We start from the raw sequence: 20,064 nt of genomic DNA, 5'->3' as shown, positions 1-20,064 counted from the left end.
GCAACTGTATTTGGTGTAATTGGAATGCATGTACCACTCTAACTTAACCAGAATTTTTCTTTTGAAAGTATTTTCACATTAAAAAAAATAAGTCAACATATGGTCATAAAAGGGATGAAATATAGCTGTGCTCTTAAATACATTTTCTAATCACAATATTCTACTTTCCGGGAGAAAGATCAGGGGCAAGTGGCGTCAACATTGGGACCTATAGATCAAAGATTCCCCAAGCGGATGAACCTGTGGTTGTGAGTACCTTACCATTTGATGTTTTCTCTTAATACAAGTTTATTTTTGAGAAATCATGTTAAGTAGTACAAATGCAGTGATAAAGGTCTTCCATGCTGATAAAGGGTGACAGTTTGTCTTAGGAAGGAACATTGATCCAGATATATTACAGTCTGGCGTTGCCTATGAGTATACTGTTGAATTCCCTGGAAATGTGCCCAGTGACTCCCCTCCTCCTGCCTTATTACAACAGACTGCATACTTCCATCCAACATAGATTTAAATACTTCCAAAGTCTTTCTGGGTAACTCTTATGGGAGCTAACTCTTCTCTGTGGGAAGAGTAACTTTATTAAAAGTAAGTACATAGAATTGTGTTGGGAAAATGTTGTTAGGGTTTACTTATGCTCAGATATATCTATGTATTATGTATATTTATGCTATTAGATGTATTAACAACAAAAAGTTTTTCTTTGGCATGCACTCTCTACTAGGACCCAGCCGCCCAGTGTTGAGCACCTCAACAAGAGGAACCGCCAGCTGAGATTCAGGATATCACATCTGGGAAGGAGGAAGTAAATGGAGAGGATCCGGTGAATCATAATGAAGAGAAGGAGAAGGATGCCTCTGGAGGTAAAGTATATGTGTGCATCATGTCTTAAGACATAAACCAGTAAGAGGAGGAAAGGAAACATTAGAAAAGGACTTCAGACAGTTCCGAAAAAACTGAGCAGAGTATAGTTTGCAGGTTAGTGTGGTCGCTCAAATTTTCCCTTGTTTTCAAGACAAAGAGAAGGGGCACCTAAGTTGTCTGAGGACAACCCTGGGAAAGGAAAATGGTGATAGCATTCGGAAAATTCTGCTTTCCTTTTTCTCCAGCAAAACATTCCTGGAATAATGCTCCTGAGGTTCTCATTCATCACATTTTTACCATACTAGCCTAAGACTTTTAATTCATAATACTGAGGGAATCATATCATCATTCCCTTGTTTATATTGTATGCTTTACAGCTGAATTGATACATTTTTGTTAAAGATTCTCACCTGGAAACTGATCTCCAGGAATTGGCTGAGGCAAAGACTGGGGGTAAAGGTGGAGATGGTCCTGATGTCAGGGAGGAGGTTGCATCAAATACAGAGCCTGTTGAAATGCCAGAAGCAGGTACGTCATCCATTCAGAAAGTAATTTATGTGGTTTCTGTTTTTTCAGAATATTATATCTTTACTAATATAGAGGGAACATTACTATTATTTTAATAACAGAGTTCACATAGTCTTTCAAGATAGTTCAGACCCCAGATGCCTGAGTGCCTGACTTACAGACTTTCAAATAAAGAAACAGAGAGGATCAAAGCCATATCGAATTGAAAATAGGGAACCGTTTTCTTCTGTTGTATTAGTATTTTAAGCAACAGCTAATAATTTTCAGGTTCTTTTATAATTTCTGCTTGTAGCAAATATGGCATGCATTTGTAATAAATATCAGTTTATATGAAATATGCTCAGGCATTCAAGTAGGTTCTAGTACAAGCTTTAACATAACATGTGTGATTCTGTGAAATCCGTTAACTTCTAAACTCAAGTTTACTCATATAAGTTGTGAATTCAGAACAGATACACTAAAATGCTAAGTTTTCAATGCTAATTTTTGCGTTCTCTGATTCTCTTCGATGGAATGCATACAAGAATACTCTGTTTTTTATGATTTATTTATCATAAAATATCATCTTGAGTCAAATTATAACAGGGGAATTGAGATTTCATTTTCTGATGGGGGACACATGTTCACCTGTGGCTGATTCAATGTCAATGTATGGCAAAAAGCACCACAATATTGTAAAGTAATTGGCCTCCAATTAAAATAAATAAATTAATTTTTTAAGAAAATGAGCCAACATTCTTCTTGATGTTTGTTAAATTCTCTCAAATTCTGAATTCTCTAGCTCTTAAAAAAAAACAGTTGGATTTTAAATCCTTTCCCCAGTAAAGCATGCAATGACTGAATAATAAAATGGCAAAAGACAGTCTAGTTTCCTGTTTCTGTGGCTGATCAAGTTGAGAGAGTGCATTTAGTCGGTGATATTCAAGCCAGGTGTGAGTAAGATACATATGCTAAGCACACTACCTGCCCCCATGTTTGGTATTTTTTGGGGGGCGGGGGTGTTGCCTATTTTAATTGGAGGATCATTACTTTACAATACTATGATGGTTTTTGCTCTACATCCCACTCTCACTCTTAAAGAACTAATAAAAATCTGAGCCTCATGATATAATCATCTCTTATCATATCGAGTATGTTATTTTTCCTTTGATACATGAATTTAAAAAGTTCTGAAGGTCAAAGATTGCAACTCTAGTTCTTCCTGCGTAATCAACTTAGTATCTTTCACATACGAGTTTTCCCAATTGCTGACAATGAATTGCATGGTTCTGATTTTAAAGGAAGAACTTCATAGTTAGGGAAGAATTTACTGTGTATTAGCCTTCTAAATATTTTCACTTTACATTTTTGTTCCATTCCATTAGAACATTTAGACAAAAATACAACTTTCAGACTACGTTCAAGTAACTACAGAACATGAGTAAAATGTTTTCATAGAAAAAATCTTAGCCCTAAATATGTGTGGTATTTAAAAAGAAAAATATATAAATTACAAGGTACATAAATACAAAATCCTACATCCAACATAAACGGTAAGAAAAAGAGCAACAGAATAAACCTAAGGGAAAAAGGAAAAGATACTTAATAAAAGACAGGTATGAATTGTTAGGAAGAGGAAAATAAACTCAATTAATAAATAAAGACAATGTGCTAGTTTCCATAATTTTTAATATATATATATATATACACACACACACACACACACATTTTAAAATATTCTTTTCTGTTGTGATTTATCACAGGAGATTGGACATAGTTCCCTGTGCTATATAGTAGGACCTTGTTGTTTTATCCATTCTGAATGTAATAGTTTGTATCTGTCAACCCCAAACTGCCAGTCCACTCCTCTTAGTTTACATAACTGTGAAGAAATGGAAAGAGCCCAAGTATACATAATAAGAAATATGAAGAAGACACTAACAGTTAGTATATTACAGAATTAAAACTGAGGATAATCTGGAACTCAGATATTTTCACAATATTGATGAAATGGCTAATAGGGTAGAAAAACAAGTATTATTTAACATACCCCAGTAACTAAATAACTAAACATCACCAATACTGGTAATATGCTTGAAAAGTCTATAGAATCTTGAGAGGATTAACTGAAGGTAAGCCAAAGGGTCGCCCTTAGTGTTCTTGTTTTAGTCCATTTTGTAAAACTACAACTGCAGTGAGCTTTGTATACCTTTCCTGTCATCAAAGTTCTGCTGAGGAACTTTTTTAATGTTTATATTATAGGTGAAGGGCAACCATTTGCTTGAAAGAAGATAAACTGAAACGATTTATGCTGTTCTTATTTGTATATTTGACTGTTAAAGTTGTGTAAATAAAGTTTCGTTTTCTACTTGCACATTTTTGTTAAATTTATCCCTGGCTATTTAATGTTACTGAAAATCGATGTTTTGTGATTTTTATTGTCTAGTTGAGGATGTATGTAGAGATAGACTGTCTATATATAGATTTTCTGTCCAACAATTCCTCTAAATATGCATATTAATTCCACAAATTTAGATCTAGATTATTTTTGCTTTAAAAATATACTATTATATTTGAGTATCAACAGTTTCTACTGGCTTAAACCTTAAACCTGTCCTCATTTTTCAGCATTGAACAAACCTAACCAGAATAGTCTTGACTAAAGCAGGTGATAATCGGCATTTTTCCCAATAGGAAATGAAAAATCTTCTCCATTTCAACCTCTTTATGTTGCGTTTTTTGGAGATATAGTTTATCAGAGTAAGTTCCATTCTATTCCTAGTTTGCCATCTTGAATATAGATTAATTTTCATCAAACATGTATAATGTATCAATTGTGATGATCATAGAATTTTTTTCCTCCACTTTTCTATTAGTGTGGTGAAATGCATTGGTAACCTTATACATTTAAACCACCCTTGCACTTCTAGAGTTAAAAAAATTGGGTCATAACATATTGTTTAGGTGTAATCTACATGTTAATGCATATACATACATATATATATACCTACACATAAACATTGCATAAAAGCCTTTGGTCTTCTCTTCAATAAACGGGTTTACAAAATGTGCCACCCAAATCTCATATGGTGGTGTCCCTGATGAAATCATTGACAGGGAAACATTTTTTTAAAAACTTAATATGATTGTATTGTCCTATAGAGAAATGGAATGCCAAAGCCATTGTTAAAGGTTGTAGGGAGACAGGAAAAAAACTGCTGTCATTCCATGGCAAATGCCACACCATATCTTTCACACACTTCTGACTTGCCTTCCAAGTTTTTTTGGGTACAGGGAGAGAGTAGCCACAAACATATTTTCTTCTCCATGACGTACTCTATTGGCTTGATAGTCACCAGATCTCAGAAGCCCTCCACCTGTGTGTGTGTGTATGTGTGTGTGTGTGTGTGTGTGTGTGTGTGAATCACTCAGTCGTGTCCGACTCTTTGGGACCCCATGAACTGTAGCCCGCCAGGCTTCTCTGTCGATGGAATTCTCCAGTCACGAATACTGGAGTGGATTGCCATTCTCTTCTCCAGAGGATCTTCCCAGCCCAGGGATCGAACCCTGGTCTCCTGCAGATTCTTACCATTTGAGCTACAGGAAGTCCTCCAGCTGTCTGATTCCTCTCTATTCTTATTATTACATAATAACAAAACGCTTACATCTCTGAGGCCCCATCTGCATCCTCACGCACCAAAAAAATACATTTCTGCTACAAAGGACCTATTCAGAATGCACTCTGCTTAAGGAATAACAAGGGATTATAAATAGCAGCTGTTGTGCCCTTACAGAGGTATGAAAATGCAGGTCCAAAAGGACTGAAAATGGGAGGTTCAAATGTACCACGAGACTTAAGTTAGAGTGTCCCATCTTACCAAAAAGTATGTGGAAAAGCTCCTAGGTCATGGAGCTATCTGACAAGATTAGATCCTAGCTAGAAGAAAAGGGAAAGGAATGAGGGGAACTTCGTGAGACAAAATGACTTGAGTCTTATCTGCTCTGTCTCCTCATTGGCTATGACATGACATAACTGGGCTTCCCTGGTGGCTCAGATGGTAAAGAATCTGCCTGCAGTGCTGGAGACCTGGGTTCAATCACTGGGTCGGGAAGATCCCCTGGAGGAGGCCAGGGCAACCCACTCCAGTATTCTTGCCTGAGGAATCCCCATGGATAGAGGTGCCTGACGGACTACAGTCCATGGGGTCACAAAGAGTCGGACACGACTGAGCTACTAAGCACAGCACGTGACATAACTCAGAGTATCAGTACTGGCTCTGACACATACTGTGTGAAAGTGAGAAAGGTATTTTCATCCTTTGGATCTGTTACCCTATTTCTAAAATGGATTTTACAAGTTTACACTAAATATTTGTTATGAAGAATAAACAAGATAACATGTGAAGTAGGCATTACATTGCAAATGGATTTGGCTTATTCTACTCCATTTTTTCATTTAAACATTTACCTTTACAATTACAATTCTCTCACAAGTGATACAGATTTTGAATTTCAACTAGACTATAAGGCTAACTTTTAAAATGAACTGGACTTGAGAAACATATTTTGTCTAAATAAATATATTGATTCAATAGCAGATTCAATAGCTGGTATCAGACATGGCATCCATTCTAAGGTTGGTTTGTTAATGAGGACTGACAAGGCTACCCTAAATCATAATATGTAGTGAAAACTGTGCTCCTTGCTGTGTGTGATGACAAGGAAAATAAGCCAGTATTCTGGTCACACAACATCACACAACTCAACACCAGACTGTGTCACGTAGTCAGGCAGCCAGTCCCTAAGTCACAGCACAGGAGCTACAGGGCCTCAGGGCACCACTGCAGTTGTTAGTTTGGCTTGTCACCTTCTACGGGCTTGGCCAGTAAGGAGACAATGAACCCAAATGGATTCAGATTCTACCTTACAGACAGTGCAGAAGCAATATGACCCTGGTGTCAGTTGCCTTGTCCCTAGTCCCGCGGTTTGCCACTGAATTGGAAGGCCTCAGTAAAGGCACTACAGGTGGTGGGTCTCTGCCAGGAAGGAGCCCGCAGTTGTGCCCTATGGCACTGAGCAGCTCTGAAGTCCACAGCTGTACTCTCAGCTGGGGCTAGGGAGACGATCATATGTTCAACTGAAACCAGAGGTGGATGAGTAACAACTTTGTGTCACCTCCAGCTGGATGATGAGGCAGGTGAGAAATGGCCTCATAGCAGCTCTTCATCAGGCTGCTTATCTCCCGTTGCTGCAAGAGCAATCAGGAGGTTCTCTGCCAAGGTTCAAGTCAGCTTGCAGTTTAGCCTTGCCTACGTAGCCTAAGTGGGGACATGCAAGGGCACCAGGGCACCAAGACAGAGTCACACTCCTACAGTGTCTGGAACAACACACAAGACTATATATGGTGCTACAAATATGACGCCTATATACCGACTCCTACATGGAGGAGATGCTTTTCCTGTCAGTCATTAATAGTATTCCTTCACTGAGTACACACACACTGATTATTAGCATGTCTCAGGACGTGTCTGCAATGCTTGAAATAACAAGACCAGTGATGTGTGCTGGATGATGGGAATATCACACTGGTGGGCCAGACAGACACATAAACAGAAAAGAAGTGCAAAGGAGAAACACAGGGAATGGACCTAAGGGAAAAGCAAAGCAAAATGGTGAGCAGGGTGGCCAAGAAGCAGGAGGAAAGCTAGAAGATAAGGTTCATTCTAAGAGGGAAAGATGTTATATATAACACAGCTGTGCTTTGACCCAGGCTGTGGATGAGAGGCACAACCTCCCCTGCATCACTGCCCCTTTTGAGGGTGGTGTCTGGGAGTCTAGAGATTCTGAAGGGAGAGAAGGAAAATACATAGTGCAGGGGGTACGTGCACCCGCCCTGATAGAGATGCAGGTGCAGCTTGTTACAGTTACCAGGTGGGGATGAGCGGAGTTGGATTCGGTGACTCAAGAAGAAATGTGCAAATGAATGCAAAGGGAGAAAACACATTGAGAGGGGGGTAAACAGCTCCAACTCCCATTTCTGTACCAGGGTAGGTGCTCCATTACTGTCGTGAGAAGGCTCCCTGGTCTTAGCTCTGGGAGGGAGTGATGAGCATTCTAATGAGCCATCATCACCTAAGCAGGGGGCACAGAGTGTGTGAAGACTTAAGTCTAGGCCTTTACCACTGACAGACACAGAAAGCTTCTTCGCCCTGCTTGGAGTGGGGCTCTGGCAGCTTCTGCTGCTGCTGCTGCTAAGTCGCGTCAGTCGTGTCCGACTCTGTGCGACCCCAGAGACGGAAGCCCACCAGGCTCCCCCGACCCTGGGATTCTCCAGGCAAGAACACTGGGCATCCCCTTGCAATAGGAGGAGCCTCAATCCATCTGAGGACAACATTACCAGGAACAGAATGATGCACGCAACAGAAGATGAAGTCTGTGAGTGGTTTCCAGGTGGAACAGGTGTAGCAGAAAAGCCAGCCTCTTGGTGAGGGTTCGTCTAGCTGTGAGGAAAAAGCTCGAGGACTGTGGCTGAGAAGGAAGGAGCCTCTAGGGCTGGACACAGATGTTTAATGTGACCTTGAAGCTCAGTAGTTGTTACACCAGGGAATATTCCAGCACATCGCTACTAACGTCATTCCATACTCACAAATACAATTTGCTCAGTTCATGTCATTATTCAGAATAATTCACCCGTTTTCAGGTGAGGCTGCTATGGCACAGTGAGCCAATTTAATTTCTCAAGGTGTGATGATAACAAGTGGGAGAACTGGGTGCAAGGAAGTTGTCTAGAATCAGAGCTAGTGTCCGTACCCACACACTGTATTGTTTCCTCATAAAAGGGAAAAAAGGAAGAAAAAAAAGGAGAAAATGAAAGAAAAAGAATAAAAGGAGACCCATGATGCTTACTGTACTGCGGCATCTACCTTGGACTGTGAGTAAAGAGAAAACTGCTCAAAGAACCTAATCAGAAAGGTAACTGACAACACACAACATGAAATCAGGGGAATGGATGGGCTCAAGCACAGTGTACATATACACGGAGAGCAGTGGGAGCACAGAGGAGGGCACAGGAAAGGTACGGAGTAAAAGAAGCTATGGAAGCAAGAGGAAGAGAGGAGAGCAGAGTGACAGGGCTCCTGTGGACTTGCCCAGGACACTGATCAGCAGGTTCAAAGCGTCCATCCTGCTAATGGCAGGATGAGTGGAAGCTACACCTCTCACCCATGAAATAAAGTAGCCTGGCTGTCCGAGCTGTATTCATCCAACAAGTATCCCCCCAGCGCCCACCTGGTCATCAATGCCCTCAGCACAGTGCTGAAAACAGCCATAGCCTAGGACAGAACTCAGTCTCAGGAGGTAACGGATTGTCCAAGATATAGAATAAATGGGAAGCCAAGTGGGAAGGGATGGACACTAGACACTCCTGTCCGACAAATGGTGAAACAAGTGTGATGAGAGCCTTGGCCTCAGGAGCCAGCGGAGGCTGGGATCAGAGGGTCAGGAATGGGCTTCGCCTGGGGGTGGGATAACATATAATATTATTGTCCCCACTTGCAGACATGGGAACCAAGGATCAGAGAGGGTGAGCATCTTACTCAAGGTCACACTGTTTGGTAGTGGTCCTGACCATTTTTCATCTGTGTGGGTTGAAATGTGAAGGTTTCTGCGCTATTCATAATACCACTCTCTCAATGTTGTCACCTATTTTAGCTCACAATCACCACGTTACACATTCCCTTGGCTCTAGGTCCTCCTTTATTAGATAAATAATCTTCTGAACAAAGTGTAGCTTTCCTGTTAGCACATCCAGTCTGTCCACTTTATAAACAAAATGTCCGTGCAGGGCATGTTGGCTCTACCCAAACTCATTGTTTGCACTGAGTTTGTATTGCATCCGCATGCAGCGTAAAGAAAATGGATCACTGGGATCTGTAGTTTTACTTAACTATTTCACACAATCTCAAGCATAATTTTAAATGTAGCCAATAATCACTTAAAAAGAGTAGAACCACTTCTTTCCTAAAATGACCACTCATGAAAGAGTTCATTCAATGTCAGTACGTTCTAGGCAGGAGACTAAACCCCTTCATAGGGAGATGTGGAAATTCATCTCCTTAAGATATGGAAATACTTTTTTAAATACATTTTTACTGTTGCTGGTTCCCTGAGAGACTTAAGCAAGCAATGCCACTTCACTTTTCTGTTTCTGACAAAACAAACAAGCAAAGCAACCTTAACACACAGGAGCATAGACGTATGTAATACAGCCAATAGAGGTGTGTCAAATATAAGGCAATGGTATCAGAAATACAAGGGCTTTCCTGGTGGCTCAGTGGTAAAGAATCCACCTGCTAATGCAGGAGACTGGGGTTTGATCCCTGGGTCATGAAGATTCCCTGAAAAAGGAAATGGCGACCCACTCCAGTATTCTGGCCTGGGAAATCCCATGGACAGAGAAGTCTGGTGGGTACAGTCCATGGGATCACAAAAGAATGGGACATGACTTAGGGACTAATCAACAACAATCTAAATACAAATAGAAACCCCTAACTAATCATATATCCAAATTTCTGAGCACAGCAGAGGTCTACTGCCCAGGATCAGCTGTGCTCCAGGAAACCAGACAACCAAAGATGCCTTCCTTTTTAAATTACTATGCACTGCTACTGGTCGATTCAGGAGATAAAAGTTTTCAAAGGCATTGCACACCAAGGCAGGACTCAAGGAGCCTATTACAAGTATGTACTTATTCCTATGTCACATCAAGGTCTAACTCACACGCTCTTGAGAAAGAACACCTGTGATGATTTCAATATGGGAAAATCATTTCCCTTGAAAATACTTCATTATTTTGTCTCATTTTGTGACGTGAGACAGGAGGCGAGGAGGAAGCTGATGCCAAGGAAAGAGCCTACTTCTGAACCTGGTGAACAACGATTTGAGCCCACTTATCCTGGTCAGCGACTAATGTCCATAGGATGTTTCGATATCAGTTTAAAATGGCAATCTGCAAAGAGAGAAAGAGAAATAAGTCACATACAGACTGCCCATAATCTTCATGGGTTTCTCAAGTACATTAAGGCTATATATTGTCACCCTGCTTATGTAACTTATATGCAGAGTACATCATGTGAAATGCCTGGTTGCATGAACCATAAGCTGGAATCAAGATTGCTGGGAGAAATATCAATAACCTCGGATATGAAGATGACACCACCCTTGTGACAGAAAGCGAAGAAGAACTAAAGAGCCCCTTGATGAACTTGAAAGAGGAGAGTGAAAAATACACCACCCTTATGGCAGAAAGTGAAGAAGAACTAAAGAGCCTCTTGATGAAAGTAAAAGAAGAGAGTGAAAAAGCTGGCTTAAAACTCAACATTCAGAAAACTACGATCATGGCATCCGGTCCCATCACTTCATGGCAAATAGATGGGGAGACAATGGAAACAGTGAGAGACTTTATTTTTTGGACTTGAAAATCACTGCAGATGTTGACTGCAGCCATGAAATTAAAAGACACTTTCTCATCGGAAGAAAAGCTATGACTAACTTAGACCGCATATTAAAAAGCAGAGACATTACTTTACCAACAAAGGTCCGTCTAGTCAAAGCTTTGGTTTTTTCCAGTAGTCATGTATGGATGTGAGAGTTGGACTATAAAGAAAGCTGAATGCCGAAGAATTGATGCTTTTGAGCTGTGGTGTTGGAAAAGACTTGAGAGTCCCTTGGACTGCAGGGAGATCCAGCCAGTCCATTCTAGAGCAAATCAGTCCTGAATATTCATTGGAAGGCCTGATGCTGAAACTGAAACTGCAATACTTTGGGCCACCTGATGAGAAGAACCAGCTCATTGGAAAAGACTCTGACGCTGGGAAAGATTGAAGGCAGGAGGAGAAGGGGACAACAGAGGATGAGATGGTTGGATGGAGTCACCGACGGGATGGACATGAGTTTGAGTAGGATCCGCGAGTTGATAATGGATAGGGAAGCCTGGGGTGCTGCTGTCCATGGGGTCGCCAAGAGTCGGATACGACTGAGCAACTGAACTCAACTGAAAACTGTCCAACCGCCATCTGCTACTGAAGTGGTGGGGCATCTGGGGAAAATAACTGTTCTGAGAAAACACGGATCCCACTTGGCTAAAGAGGATTCTGGTCCTGTGACACTAAGGCACACCTGGTTGGTCCTAGAGAGATAGATGTCTTCCTCTGCGTGTCTGTCCCTCTCTCTACCCCTCGCTGTCACACATTCCTTGTCAGGATCAGGTTCTCAACAGCAGGACGCCAATGCAGTGCCTCCCATCCTCTGCCCGTGCAAGAAGCCGGGAGTGGGCGGCGGTCGGACTCCCATCCTTAGTGTGTGTGGAATAGAAGGGTAAAGACCGCCAAGAGGAGTCCTCCAGCGTCCTACAGAGCCTACCCACCCTTCAGGGGTGAGGAGTTGGCAGGCCTGGTTTTGACGTCACAAAGATGGGACATTTACCCTTCCCTTCCTTATAGAAGGATCTTCCTGCGTATTCCCTGGGTTGTAGTGGATTGAGAGGGAGCCTGGAATGGCCTGAAGACAAGTAGGTTCCTCCACGGGGACGATGGCAGTAGGGCGGGGGGGATTCGGAGAAGAGGAGTTAGTGCCGGGTCCTCTCGACCGCGTGCCCGGAGGTCCTCTCCCAGCAGCTTGGAGGCTAGGAGGGACCATCCTTGCCAGAGTCGCAGGAAGTTTCCTTCCACACAGATGACAGCTGGTGATGGTCGGCTCTTGGGATCGGAAGGCGGGGGCTTCTCCCTGATGCCTGGTAATTTGTGTTGTCGCCTGTCCACGTGAGGAGCAGCTCCTGTTACTTGCATGTTTTTCTACCAATTGTTACTAGTAACACACTAGGAAAGAGTAAAAGCAAACTATTAGAGACACTGGCTGTATTTCTACCGATTGCAATTGGGAGAGCACCACAGCCCTGAAGATCAGACTGCCAGCAAGGTGGTTTTGCACTGTACTTCATTCCACAGAGAGTAGTAGAGAAGTGACAGTGGGGACCTTTGCAGGGGGGAAAACATTTAGGGGGAAATCCCGTCGACAGAAGAGGAAATGATTATCTTTGTGACTAGCTAGTTTCAGGAGAACTGACTTTTAATCTCCGTTGCTAGTCATGAGACAGAAAACAAGGAGTTGGATGGTCTGTGTCTGCCCTTTAATGACAAGGAGGAAGGTCTGTACTTGACCTTGTGGTAGGTAAACCCAGGAGTCACTGGGTACTTTGGATGAGTCTTACCGAAGTCCGACGGGGAAGGGTGGTGTTTGCATTAAGTCATTTTGGGGACATGAAAGTCTGCAGAGATTTCTTTACTGTGGCTTTTCTTAACAGCTCAGGTGAAGTTGAACTTTGTCAGCATGGTAAATATGAGCATCTTTCATGCCGGTCCCAGTAGATAAGTATAAAGGCAGAGAGGTTCGAACACCCCTCTCCTTTTAAAACTGGATTATGCTTGCTTTAAATGTTGTGCTAATTTTTGCTGTAGGACAAGGGTGAATCAGCTATAAGTGTATACATATATCCCCTCCCTCTTGAACTTGTCTTCCACCCCCGAACCCCACCCCTCTAGATCATTACGGAGTACCAAATTAAGCTTCCGGTGCTATACAGAAGCTTGCCACTAGCTACCTATTTTACACATGGTAATCTGTATATTTCAGTGCTATACTCTCAATTCAATCCATCCTCTCCTTGCCTGCTGTGTCCATAATTCTCTTGTCCATGTCTGAGACTCTAATCTTGCCCTGCAAATAGGTTCATCAGTGCCGTTTTTCTAAATTTCACATATGTGTGTTGATGTAGGATATTTGTTTTTCTGATTTATTTCACGCTGTATAACAGGCTTTAGCTTCATCCAATTCAATAGAAATGACTCAAATTCGTCCCCTTTTGTAACTGATGAACAGTCCATTGTATACATGTACCACAACATCTTTCTCCATTCATTGACAGACATCTATGTTTCTTCCATGTCGTGGATATTGTAGATACTGGTGCAAGGAACATTTGGGTACATGTGTCTTTCTGAATTATAGTTTTCTCAGGGCGTATACCCAAGAGTGTGATTTCTGCATCATATGGTAGTTTTATGGGCTTCCGTGGTAGCTCAGCTGGTAGAGAATCCATGTGCAATGTGGGAGAACCCAGTTCAAATCCTGGGTTGGGTAGACCCCCTGGAGAATCGATAGGCTAGCCACTCCAGTATTTATGGGCTTCCCTGGTGGCTCAGACAGTAATGGATCTGCTGGCACTGCGGGAGACCAGCTTCGGTCCCTGGGTTGGGAAGATCCCCTGGAGGAGGGCATGACAACCCACCTCGGTATTCTTGCCTGTGGAATCCCCATGGGCAGAGTATATGGACTACAGTCCATGGGGTTGCAAAGAGACGGACACAGCTGAGCAACTAAGCACACCACTACACGTGGTAGTTTTATTCCCAGATTTAAAGGAAACCTCCATACTGTTGTCCATAGTGGCTGTATCAGCATTCATTCTCACAAACAGTACAGGAGGATTCCCTTTTCTCCACATCCACTCCAACATTTATTGTGTGTAGCTTTCCAATGATGACCATTCTGACCGCTGTGACTAGATACCTAATTGTGGCTCTGATTTGCATTTTTCTAACGATGAGTGACGTTAGGCATCTTTTCATATCTTTGTTGATAGGTTCCGTTTTTACTCTGGAAATAATCGACACTTGAACATCACTGTATAGGTCTCAAAAGGCTTTTTTTTTTTTTTTTTTTTTTGGTAATCTAAATGAAGGCAGCAAAAAGGAGTCATTATCGCAGAATAGGATCATCATCCTCTTCAATTCAGGAAACTAAGTCACGCAGTCTGTAAGTAACTTGCCCACGGTCACAGAAGGAATAAGTGGTGGGACCTTGATTCAAATCTAGATGTCTGTGGCTTCATCACCTCCCAGCTCAGCACCACAGGGTGATGGTTTCCAGATCCACACATCAGGCTCAGCACTCTCTTCCTGACTACAGACTCCCCTAGTCAACTGACAGGGCTGCAGGGAGACTGCACTCAACAAGTGCTGGGCAACTTATGGGACACTGGAGATGCCTTCACAGGGAAGAGAAGTGAAAGACACGCTGGGTCCCACAGGCCTCTACCCACCCCCTGGAGGGAGTGAGGAGCTACAGTAGGAGGTTCTAAAGGGGGCTGTTTCTCTGAGAGACAGGCTGATGGACTGCCTTTCTGCATGCATGTGACAAGAAACACTTATTCCTTTGAGTTTATTTCTCTTTACGGTTGACAATACATACCACATGGTGGAAATACACAAAGCAGATATGTAAAACCAAGCAGATATATGGGTAAGCAGATACATTCCCATTTTACTGAAGGAATACCTGACAGTAAGACAGCACTTGTTTGTAAAAGGAGAACGTTGTCCTAGACTAAAGCAATGAAACAGGAAATTAGTCTTTTTTCTAATTCTTAGCCTCATTGCCCCATCACAGATGAGGCATCATGGGCACAGAGAAGTTAGGTCAGCTCCCCCAAGTCATTCTGATAGTAAGTGTTTGAGTCCCCCAGGCAAGGAATATTCAACATGCCCAACTGCAGCCATCCCCCCCAACCCCCGCTCCCCACACAGCTGTACCTCCTTTTCTGTCCCCTGACTCAGTGCAAGGCAGCCATCTCCCCAGCTGCTTAGGCCAGAGATGCTTAAAGCCATCCTTGCTTGCTGCCTCTCTCTCACCACACTCTCAATCATCAACCCTCACCTCTCGGCCTCCTAAGTCTAAGTAAGATCCTGTTCCTTCTCTCCATCAGCACAGTGAGTTCCCTAGGCCAGGTCACCCTCATCTCTCTCCTTGACAAGCACCAGCAATCCTGATGCTATCCAACACATGGTCTGTCCTGCTGCCTGAGGAAGGGAAGCTTTCTTCAGTGCAATCTGGGCATGACACCCCTGTTCAAAACTCTTCACGGGATGCCTGCTGCTCTTAGGATACTGTACAGCCTCTGGACTAGGCACAGCAGGTCTTGTCTTCCCCCAAATGCCCTATGTTCACCAGACACCCTCCTTCTGCTCCACGCCCCACTTGATATTCCAGCCACCCAGACCTCTCTCTGTTCATCCGATGGCCGGTGTGCTCACACTCCTACTCCCTAGCCACCCCCTGTCCCCTCTCTTCCCCTCCCCACCCACCGAATTCACAATCTCACTCCTGCCTTTGCCTCCATCTTACATGCCCTTTCTCCCTCCTCATCTGCCTGATTCCTTCTTAGGTTCAGCTGCCAGGCTGGGTAGAGCAGTTTCCGTTTTTCCTGGGGAGAACCTGGGAGAAAAGTCACAGTTAACAGTTTTGATATTTTTACCAAATGGAAGGTGGTGAAGATTTCAGTATGAATCCCCGGTGCACGATGAGCTGATAACAAATGCAATCTGATGGCAGAGTTTGTCTGGGAAAGGCTTCCTTGCTAAGAATAGGATACAGACAGAATAGCTCTCCTCTTGCTTTATATGGGCCCGTTGTTCTTTGAATATGGCCTTTTGAATTTGCTCACAGCGTTAGAAGCATAAAGGGATCCAGGGTGACCACCTGCTTCACAGTGAGCAGGGATAAGCCAAAGCATGGAAATTTCAAAATGTCACTTTACGGTGTCTGTGACCCAGTACACGGAACAGGACTTGAGCTGCCCTACCCACGCACTGTGCATTGATGAGATTTTCACTATTTTTTACTCTATAGTGTTGAGTTCCTGTTAGGACAAGATGAAGTATATTGACACGTCCTCCCTGTGCAGGAGTTTGATTTACTAGTCCCTGTGGTCATCAGGGAGGCAAGGATGAGCTGCCAGCTCAGTATGGGGACACTCCTAGGGAATGTCACAGCACCTTCTTGCAACTCCTCAGGTGTCTCCACCTGTTGCCATCAACCCATGGAATAAACTGCCAGTTCCTGCGATGGCCAGTGGAGGGAGAGACCCCACTGCTGCTTCTACTTGCTACAGATTCAACTGTGATGACTGACTTCCTTCAATACAATTCCTCTGAGCAGAACACACCTAAATATGAAATGAAGTGTGTGCCTGTGGTATGTAAAGCCAATTAAATGGTTGGACATGGCACCAGTTCCACCACCCCACCCCAAGCCCCACCCCAGCCAGAGGATGGAGTAGACTCTCAGGGGCTCTGGCATGCCACCCTCCCCACTGATGTGTCCGTAACGGGGAGTGGGGGCAGTGTCAATGACTCACCTGGAGCCTACTTATGGAGCTTGTGGGAGCCAGGTATGTGTGGTTTTATTCCCCTCAGACCCAGGGGAGTATGGATGAACCCAGGCCTTCTCATAGACAAGAAAGCAAGCTGAAAGAGCTTAGGTGGCTGATGCAGTAAAAGCTGGATCTGGGAGTCACGCCCTACTTTCTCTTGAGTGGAAAGCCACTCTTCTCTGCAGTCACAATAACACGCGTGGCTTGTGTTTCAGTTACCGAGATGCAGATGTTGTTCCATGAGAGGAAAGGCATCAGTGTCCCAATCTCCTTTCCGCTTGTGAAACACGCGTACCCAGTAGGGCAAAGCCACCCTGAAATGTCCTAAGCCCCTTTGTGTGCGCCTTAGGAGGAGCTGCCTTGCAGCCAAGAAACTGGAGTCTACTGGTAGGAAAGGGTTGCTCCAGAGGCAACACCCAGCAGGACTTTAACTTCCCTGGTGGGGAGGCACTCTGCCATATCAGAGAGGCTTTGCAACCAGCCCCCACCCCAGTTATGTCTCCACCAGTCTCACTCTATTTATCAGGTATAAGGAATCGGGAGGCACGCCAAAGCACAGGAAGTGTTTTTAGTGGCTGTAAGACAGCGCTGGAGACGACCCAGCTGCTATGGTGCTCTGGAGACAACTGGGAATGAAAGTCTGTCTGGCTCCACCTGTGTCCAGGTCTGTGCTCTTCTGCTCGTGTGTGTGTAAACTGTGGAAGGTCAAAGTGCCACCTCAAGAAATCTCCCCGTCCCCCGAAGAATGTGTCCTGACTAGGGACCCACACCACATCCCACCCCTGGACATATGGAAGGGGTCAGATGCTCTCTTCTGTGTTCCCAGAGTTCTATAATTTAAATCCTGCCATCGCTTTTCTCACACAGCATGTGGCAGTCATCTCCTTGCAGGGGACAGTCCCGATCATCCCTAACCAATCCAGCCGCAGTAGGAGGAGACATAGTGTCTGGTCCCTGATTAGAACTACTTCCTGAATGAACGAAGCACCAGGACTCAAGGTAAATTCTCAGTCAATAAAGCGTAGCTCTTCGTGGACCAGTTACTTTTGTGTTAATAATGACACAGGAGAATGGAGTAAGCAGGACATCTGTGGAATCAGATTCTCTTCCCTTTTGGGGTGGGGATTGGGGTGCATATTTCATATGACCCCTAATTCTGGAAACTCCTGATCAAAGCAGCTTGAAGATTCATTACACATGTGTGGGTCACTCTGTTGCCCCATCAGCCACAGTTGTAGCCTCACAGTGGAACTGGGGTCAAGATCCTGAGAGCACCATTCAGGCCACTGAACGTTTCCCAAGGACCAAGTGGCAATGTAGGCCCCGCAACTATGTGTTCAGACGATGGACAGTTGAATGAACTCAGGCTGCTAGTGGAGTCTCTGACACTGTGCCTGGAGCACAGGCGTCTATGGAGGCGGGGACACCAGTACAGGTAGGAAAGGCGTGTCGAGTCCAGGGGAGGCCGTCAGCCTCACTCGGAGCTGCCCCTCATGCATCCTCCTCACTCCTTGCTTGCCCCACCTCAGCTGTCTCTGCTCTTTCCCCCTGTCCTGCCTCTGCCTCCCTCACAGGCCTGGCACAGGCATGTCCATCAGCACCTATGACCCCTGTTTGTCCCTGTTGGTTCGCCGACAGAGAAGACGCTTACCCAGTGCCGCGGTATATAGTCCCCGCTTTCTGTTCAACTCTCACTCCCTGCTCCCAGCTGCCCTGGCCTCCTGGCAGTGTCTGCCCCCCACATTTATCCCCACTGTTCCCTCTTCTGCAATATCCTGACTCCAGATGTCTGCTGTGCTGACTCCTTTCCCCCTTCAAGTCTTTGTTAAAATATCAGCACCTCAATGAAGCCCGCCCTGGTTACTCTGTTCAATACTGTGACTTGCAGCTTTCCCCCTTGGTGCCCACAGTAGCAGTCCCTTACAGGACTTACACTGTGTATCTGATCACAGCACCAGCCCCTTCTAATGCACTGTAGAATGTCCTGGGTTGTTATGAGGTAGGGTGCCTCCTACCCCTACCCCTTCCCCTTTGGGGAGAGTAAGTCCAGCACAGGGATTTCTGTGGGCTGGCCACTTGTATCCACCACAGAGAGCCAGGAAAAGCCTCAATGAATATTTGGTGCCTGAAGCAATGTGCCTGCATCCCTGCTAGACTGTGAGACCCCTGAGGGTCTTGTTCTTCTCGTCCTTGGGGCAGGCCCTCTCTCCACACAGGGCGAGGGCCTCAAGGTGCGGCCGCCTCAGTTTCAGCCACACCTCCAGCCCAGCAGCTCCGTGATCTGGGACTCAGGAGTCACCTGGCTTCACTTCAAAGTGTAAACGCCTGTCTTTAAAGGAATGTAGGTATTTTCAATGTTTAGACCTTACTTTGGGCCTCAAGGTTTTTGGCACCCACATTGAGTATGAATTGTTGTGGCTTCTGAAACACAAGTTCACAATTTTTGATGAATTTGGTTGTGCCAATGTGAAATAACGTGAAACATACTGGAGTGTGAAGTCAAGTGGGCCTTAGGAAACATTACTGTGAACAAAGCTGGTGGAGTTGACGGAATCCTGGCTATTTCAAATGCTAAAAGATGTCACTGTTAAAGTGCTGCACTGAATATGCCAGCAAATTTGGAAAACTCCGCAGTGGCCACAGGACTGGAAAGGTCAGTTTTCATTCCAATGCAAAGAAGGGTCATGCCAAGGAATGTTCAAACTACTGCACAACTGCACCCATTTCAGATGCTAGCCAGGTCATTCTCAAAATCCATCATGTTAGGATTCAATAGTATGTGAACAAACAAGTACCAGATGTACAACGTGGATTCAGAAAAGGCAGAGGAACCAGAGATCCAACTGCCAACATCCATGGATCGTAGAAAACGCAAAGGAATTCCAGGAAAAAATTCATTAACTATGCTTCACAACCTAGATAATTACGATGGTGTGATCACTCACCTAGAGCCAGACATCCTGGAATGTGAAGTCAAGTGGGCCTTAGAAAGCATCAATATGAACAAAGCTAGTGGAGTTGATGGAATTCCAGTTGAGCTATTTAAAATCCTAAAAATGATGCTGTGAAAGTGTTGCTCTCAATATGTAAGCAAATTTGGAAATCTCAGCAGTGGCCACAGGACTGGAAAAGGCCAGTTTTCATTCCAATCCCAAAGAAAGGCAATGCTAAAGAATGCTCAAACTACCGCACAATCACACTCATCCCACACGCTAGTAAAATAATGCTCAAAATTCTCCAAGCCAGGTTTGAGCAATACGTGAACTGCGAACTTCCAGATGTACAAGCTGGTTTTAGAAAAGGCAGAGGAACCAGAGATCAAATTGCCAACATCCACTGGATCATGGAACAAGCAAGAGAGTTCCAGACAAACATCTATTTCTGCTTTATTGACTATGCCAAAGCCTTTGACTGTGTGGATCACAATAAAC

The 20,064-nt window shown here is 44.1% G+C and overlaps 1 protein-coding gene across 1 annotated transcript; it reads left to right on the top strand.

The window, feature by feature from the left end:
• Nucleotides 1-743: 743 nt before the first annotated feature.
• Nucleotides 744-3,742, top strand: LOC113889155 (X antigen family member 5-like; the record flags this gene model as incomplete). Its single annotated transcript, XM_027535969.1, has 3 exons — nt 744-860; nt 1,264-1,389; nt 3,631-3,742. Coding segments are annotated over 3 exons (266 nt in total), but the record flags the coding sequence as incomplete, so codon positions are not given.
• Between the last annotated feature and the right edge of the window lie 16,322 nt (nt 3,743-20,064).

The sequence above is a fragment of the Bos indicus x Bos taurus genome, unplaced genomic scaffold (assembly GCF_003369695.1).
Source record: "Bos indicus x Bos taurus breed Angus x Brahman F1 hybrid unplaced genomic scaffold, Bos_hybrid_MaternalHap_v2.0 tig00003786_arrow_arrow_obj, whole genome shotgun sequence".
NCBI lineage: Eukaryota > Metazoa > Chordata > Mammalia > Artiodactyla > Bovidae > Bos > Bos indicus x Bos taurus.
Note: the sequence above shows the minus strand (reverse complement) of the source record. Positions and strands in the feature narration are given on the sequence as shown.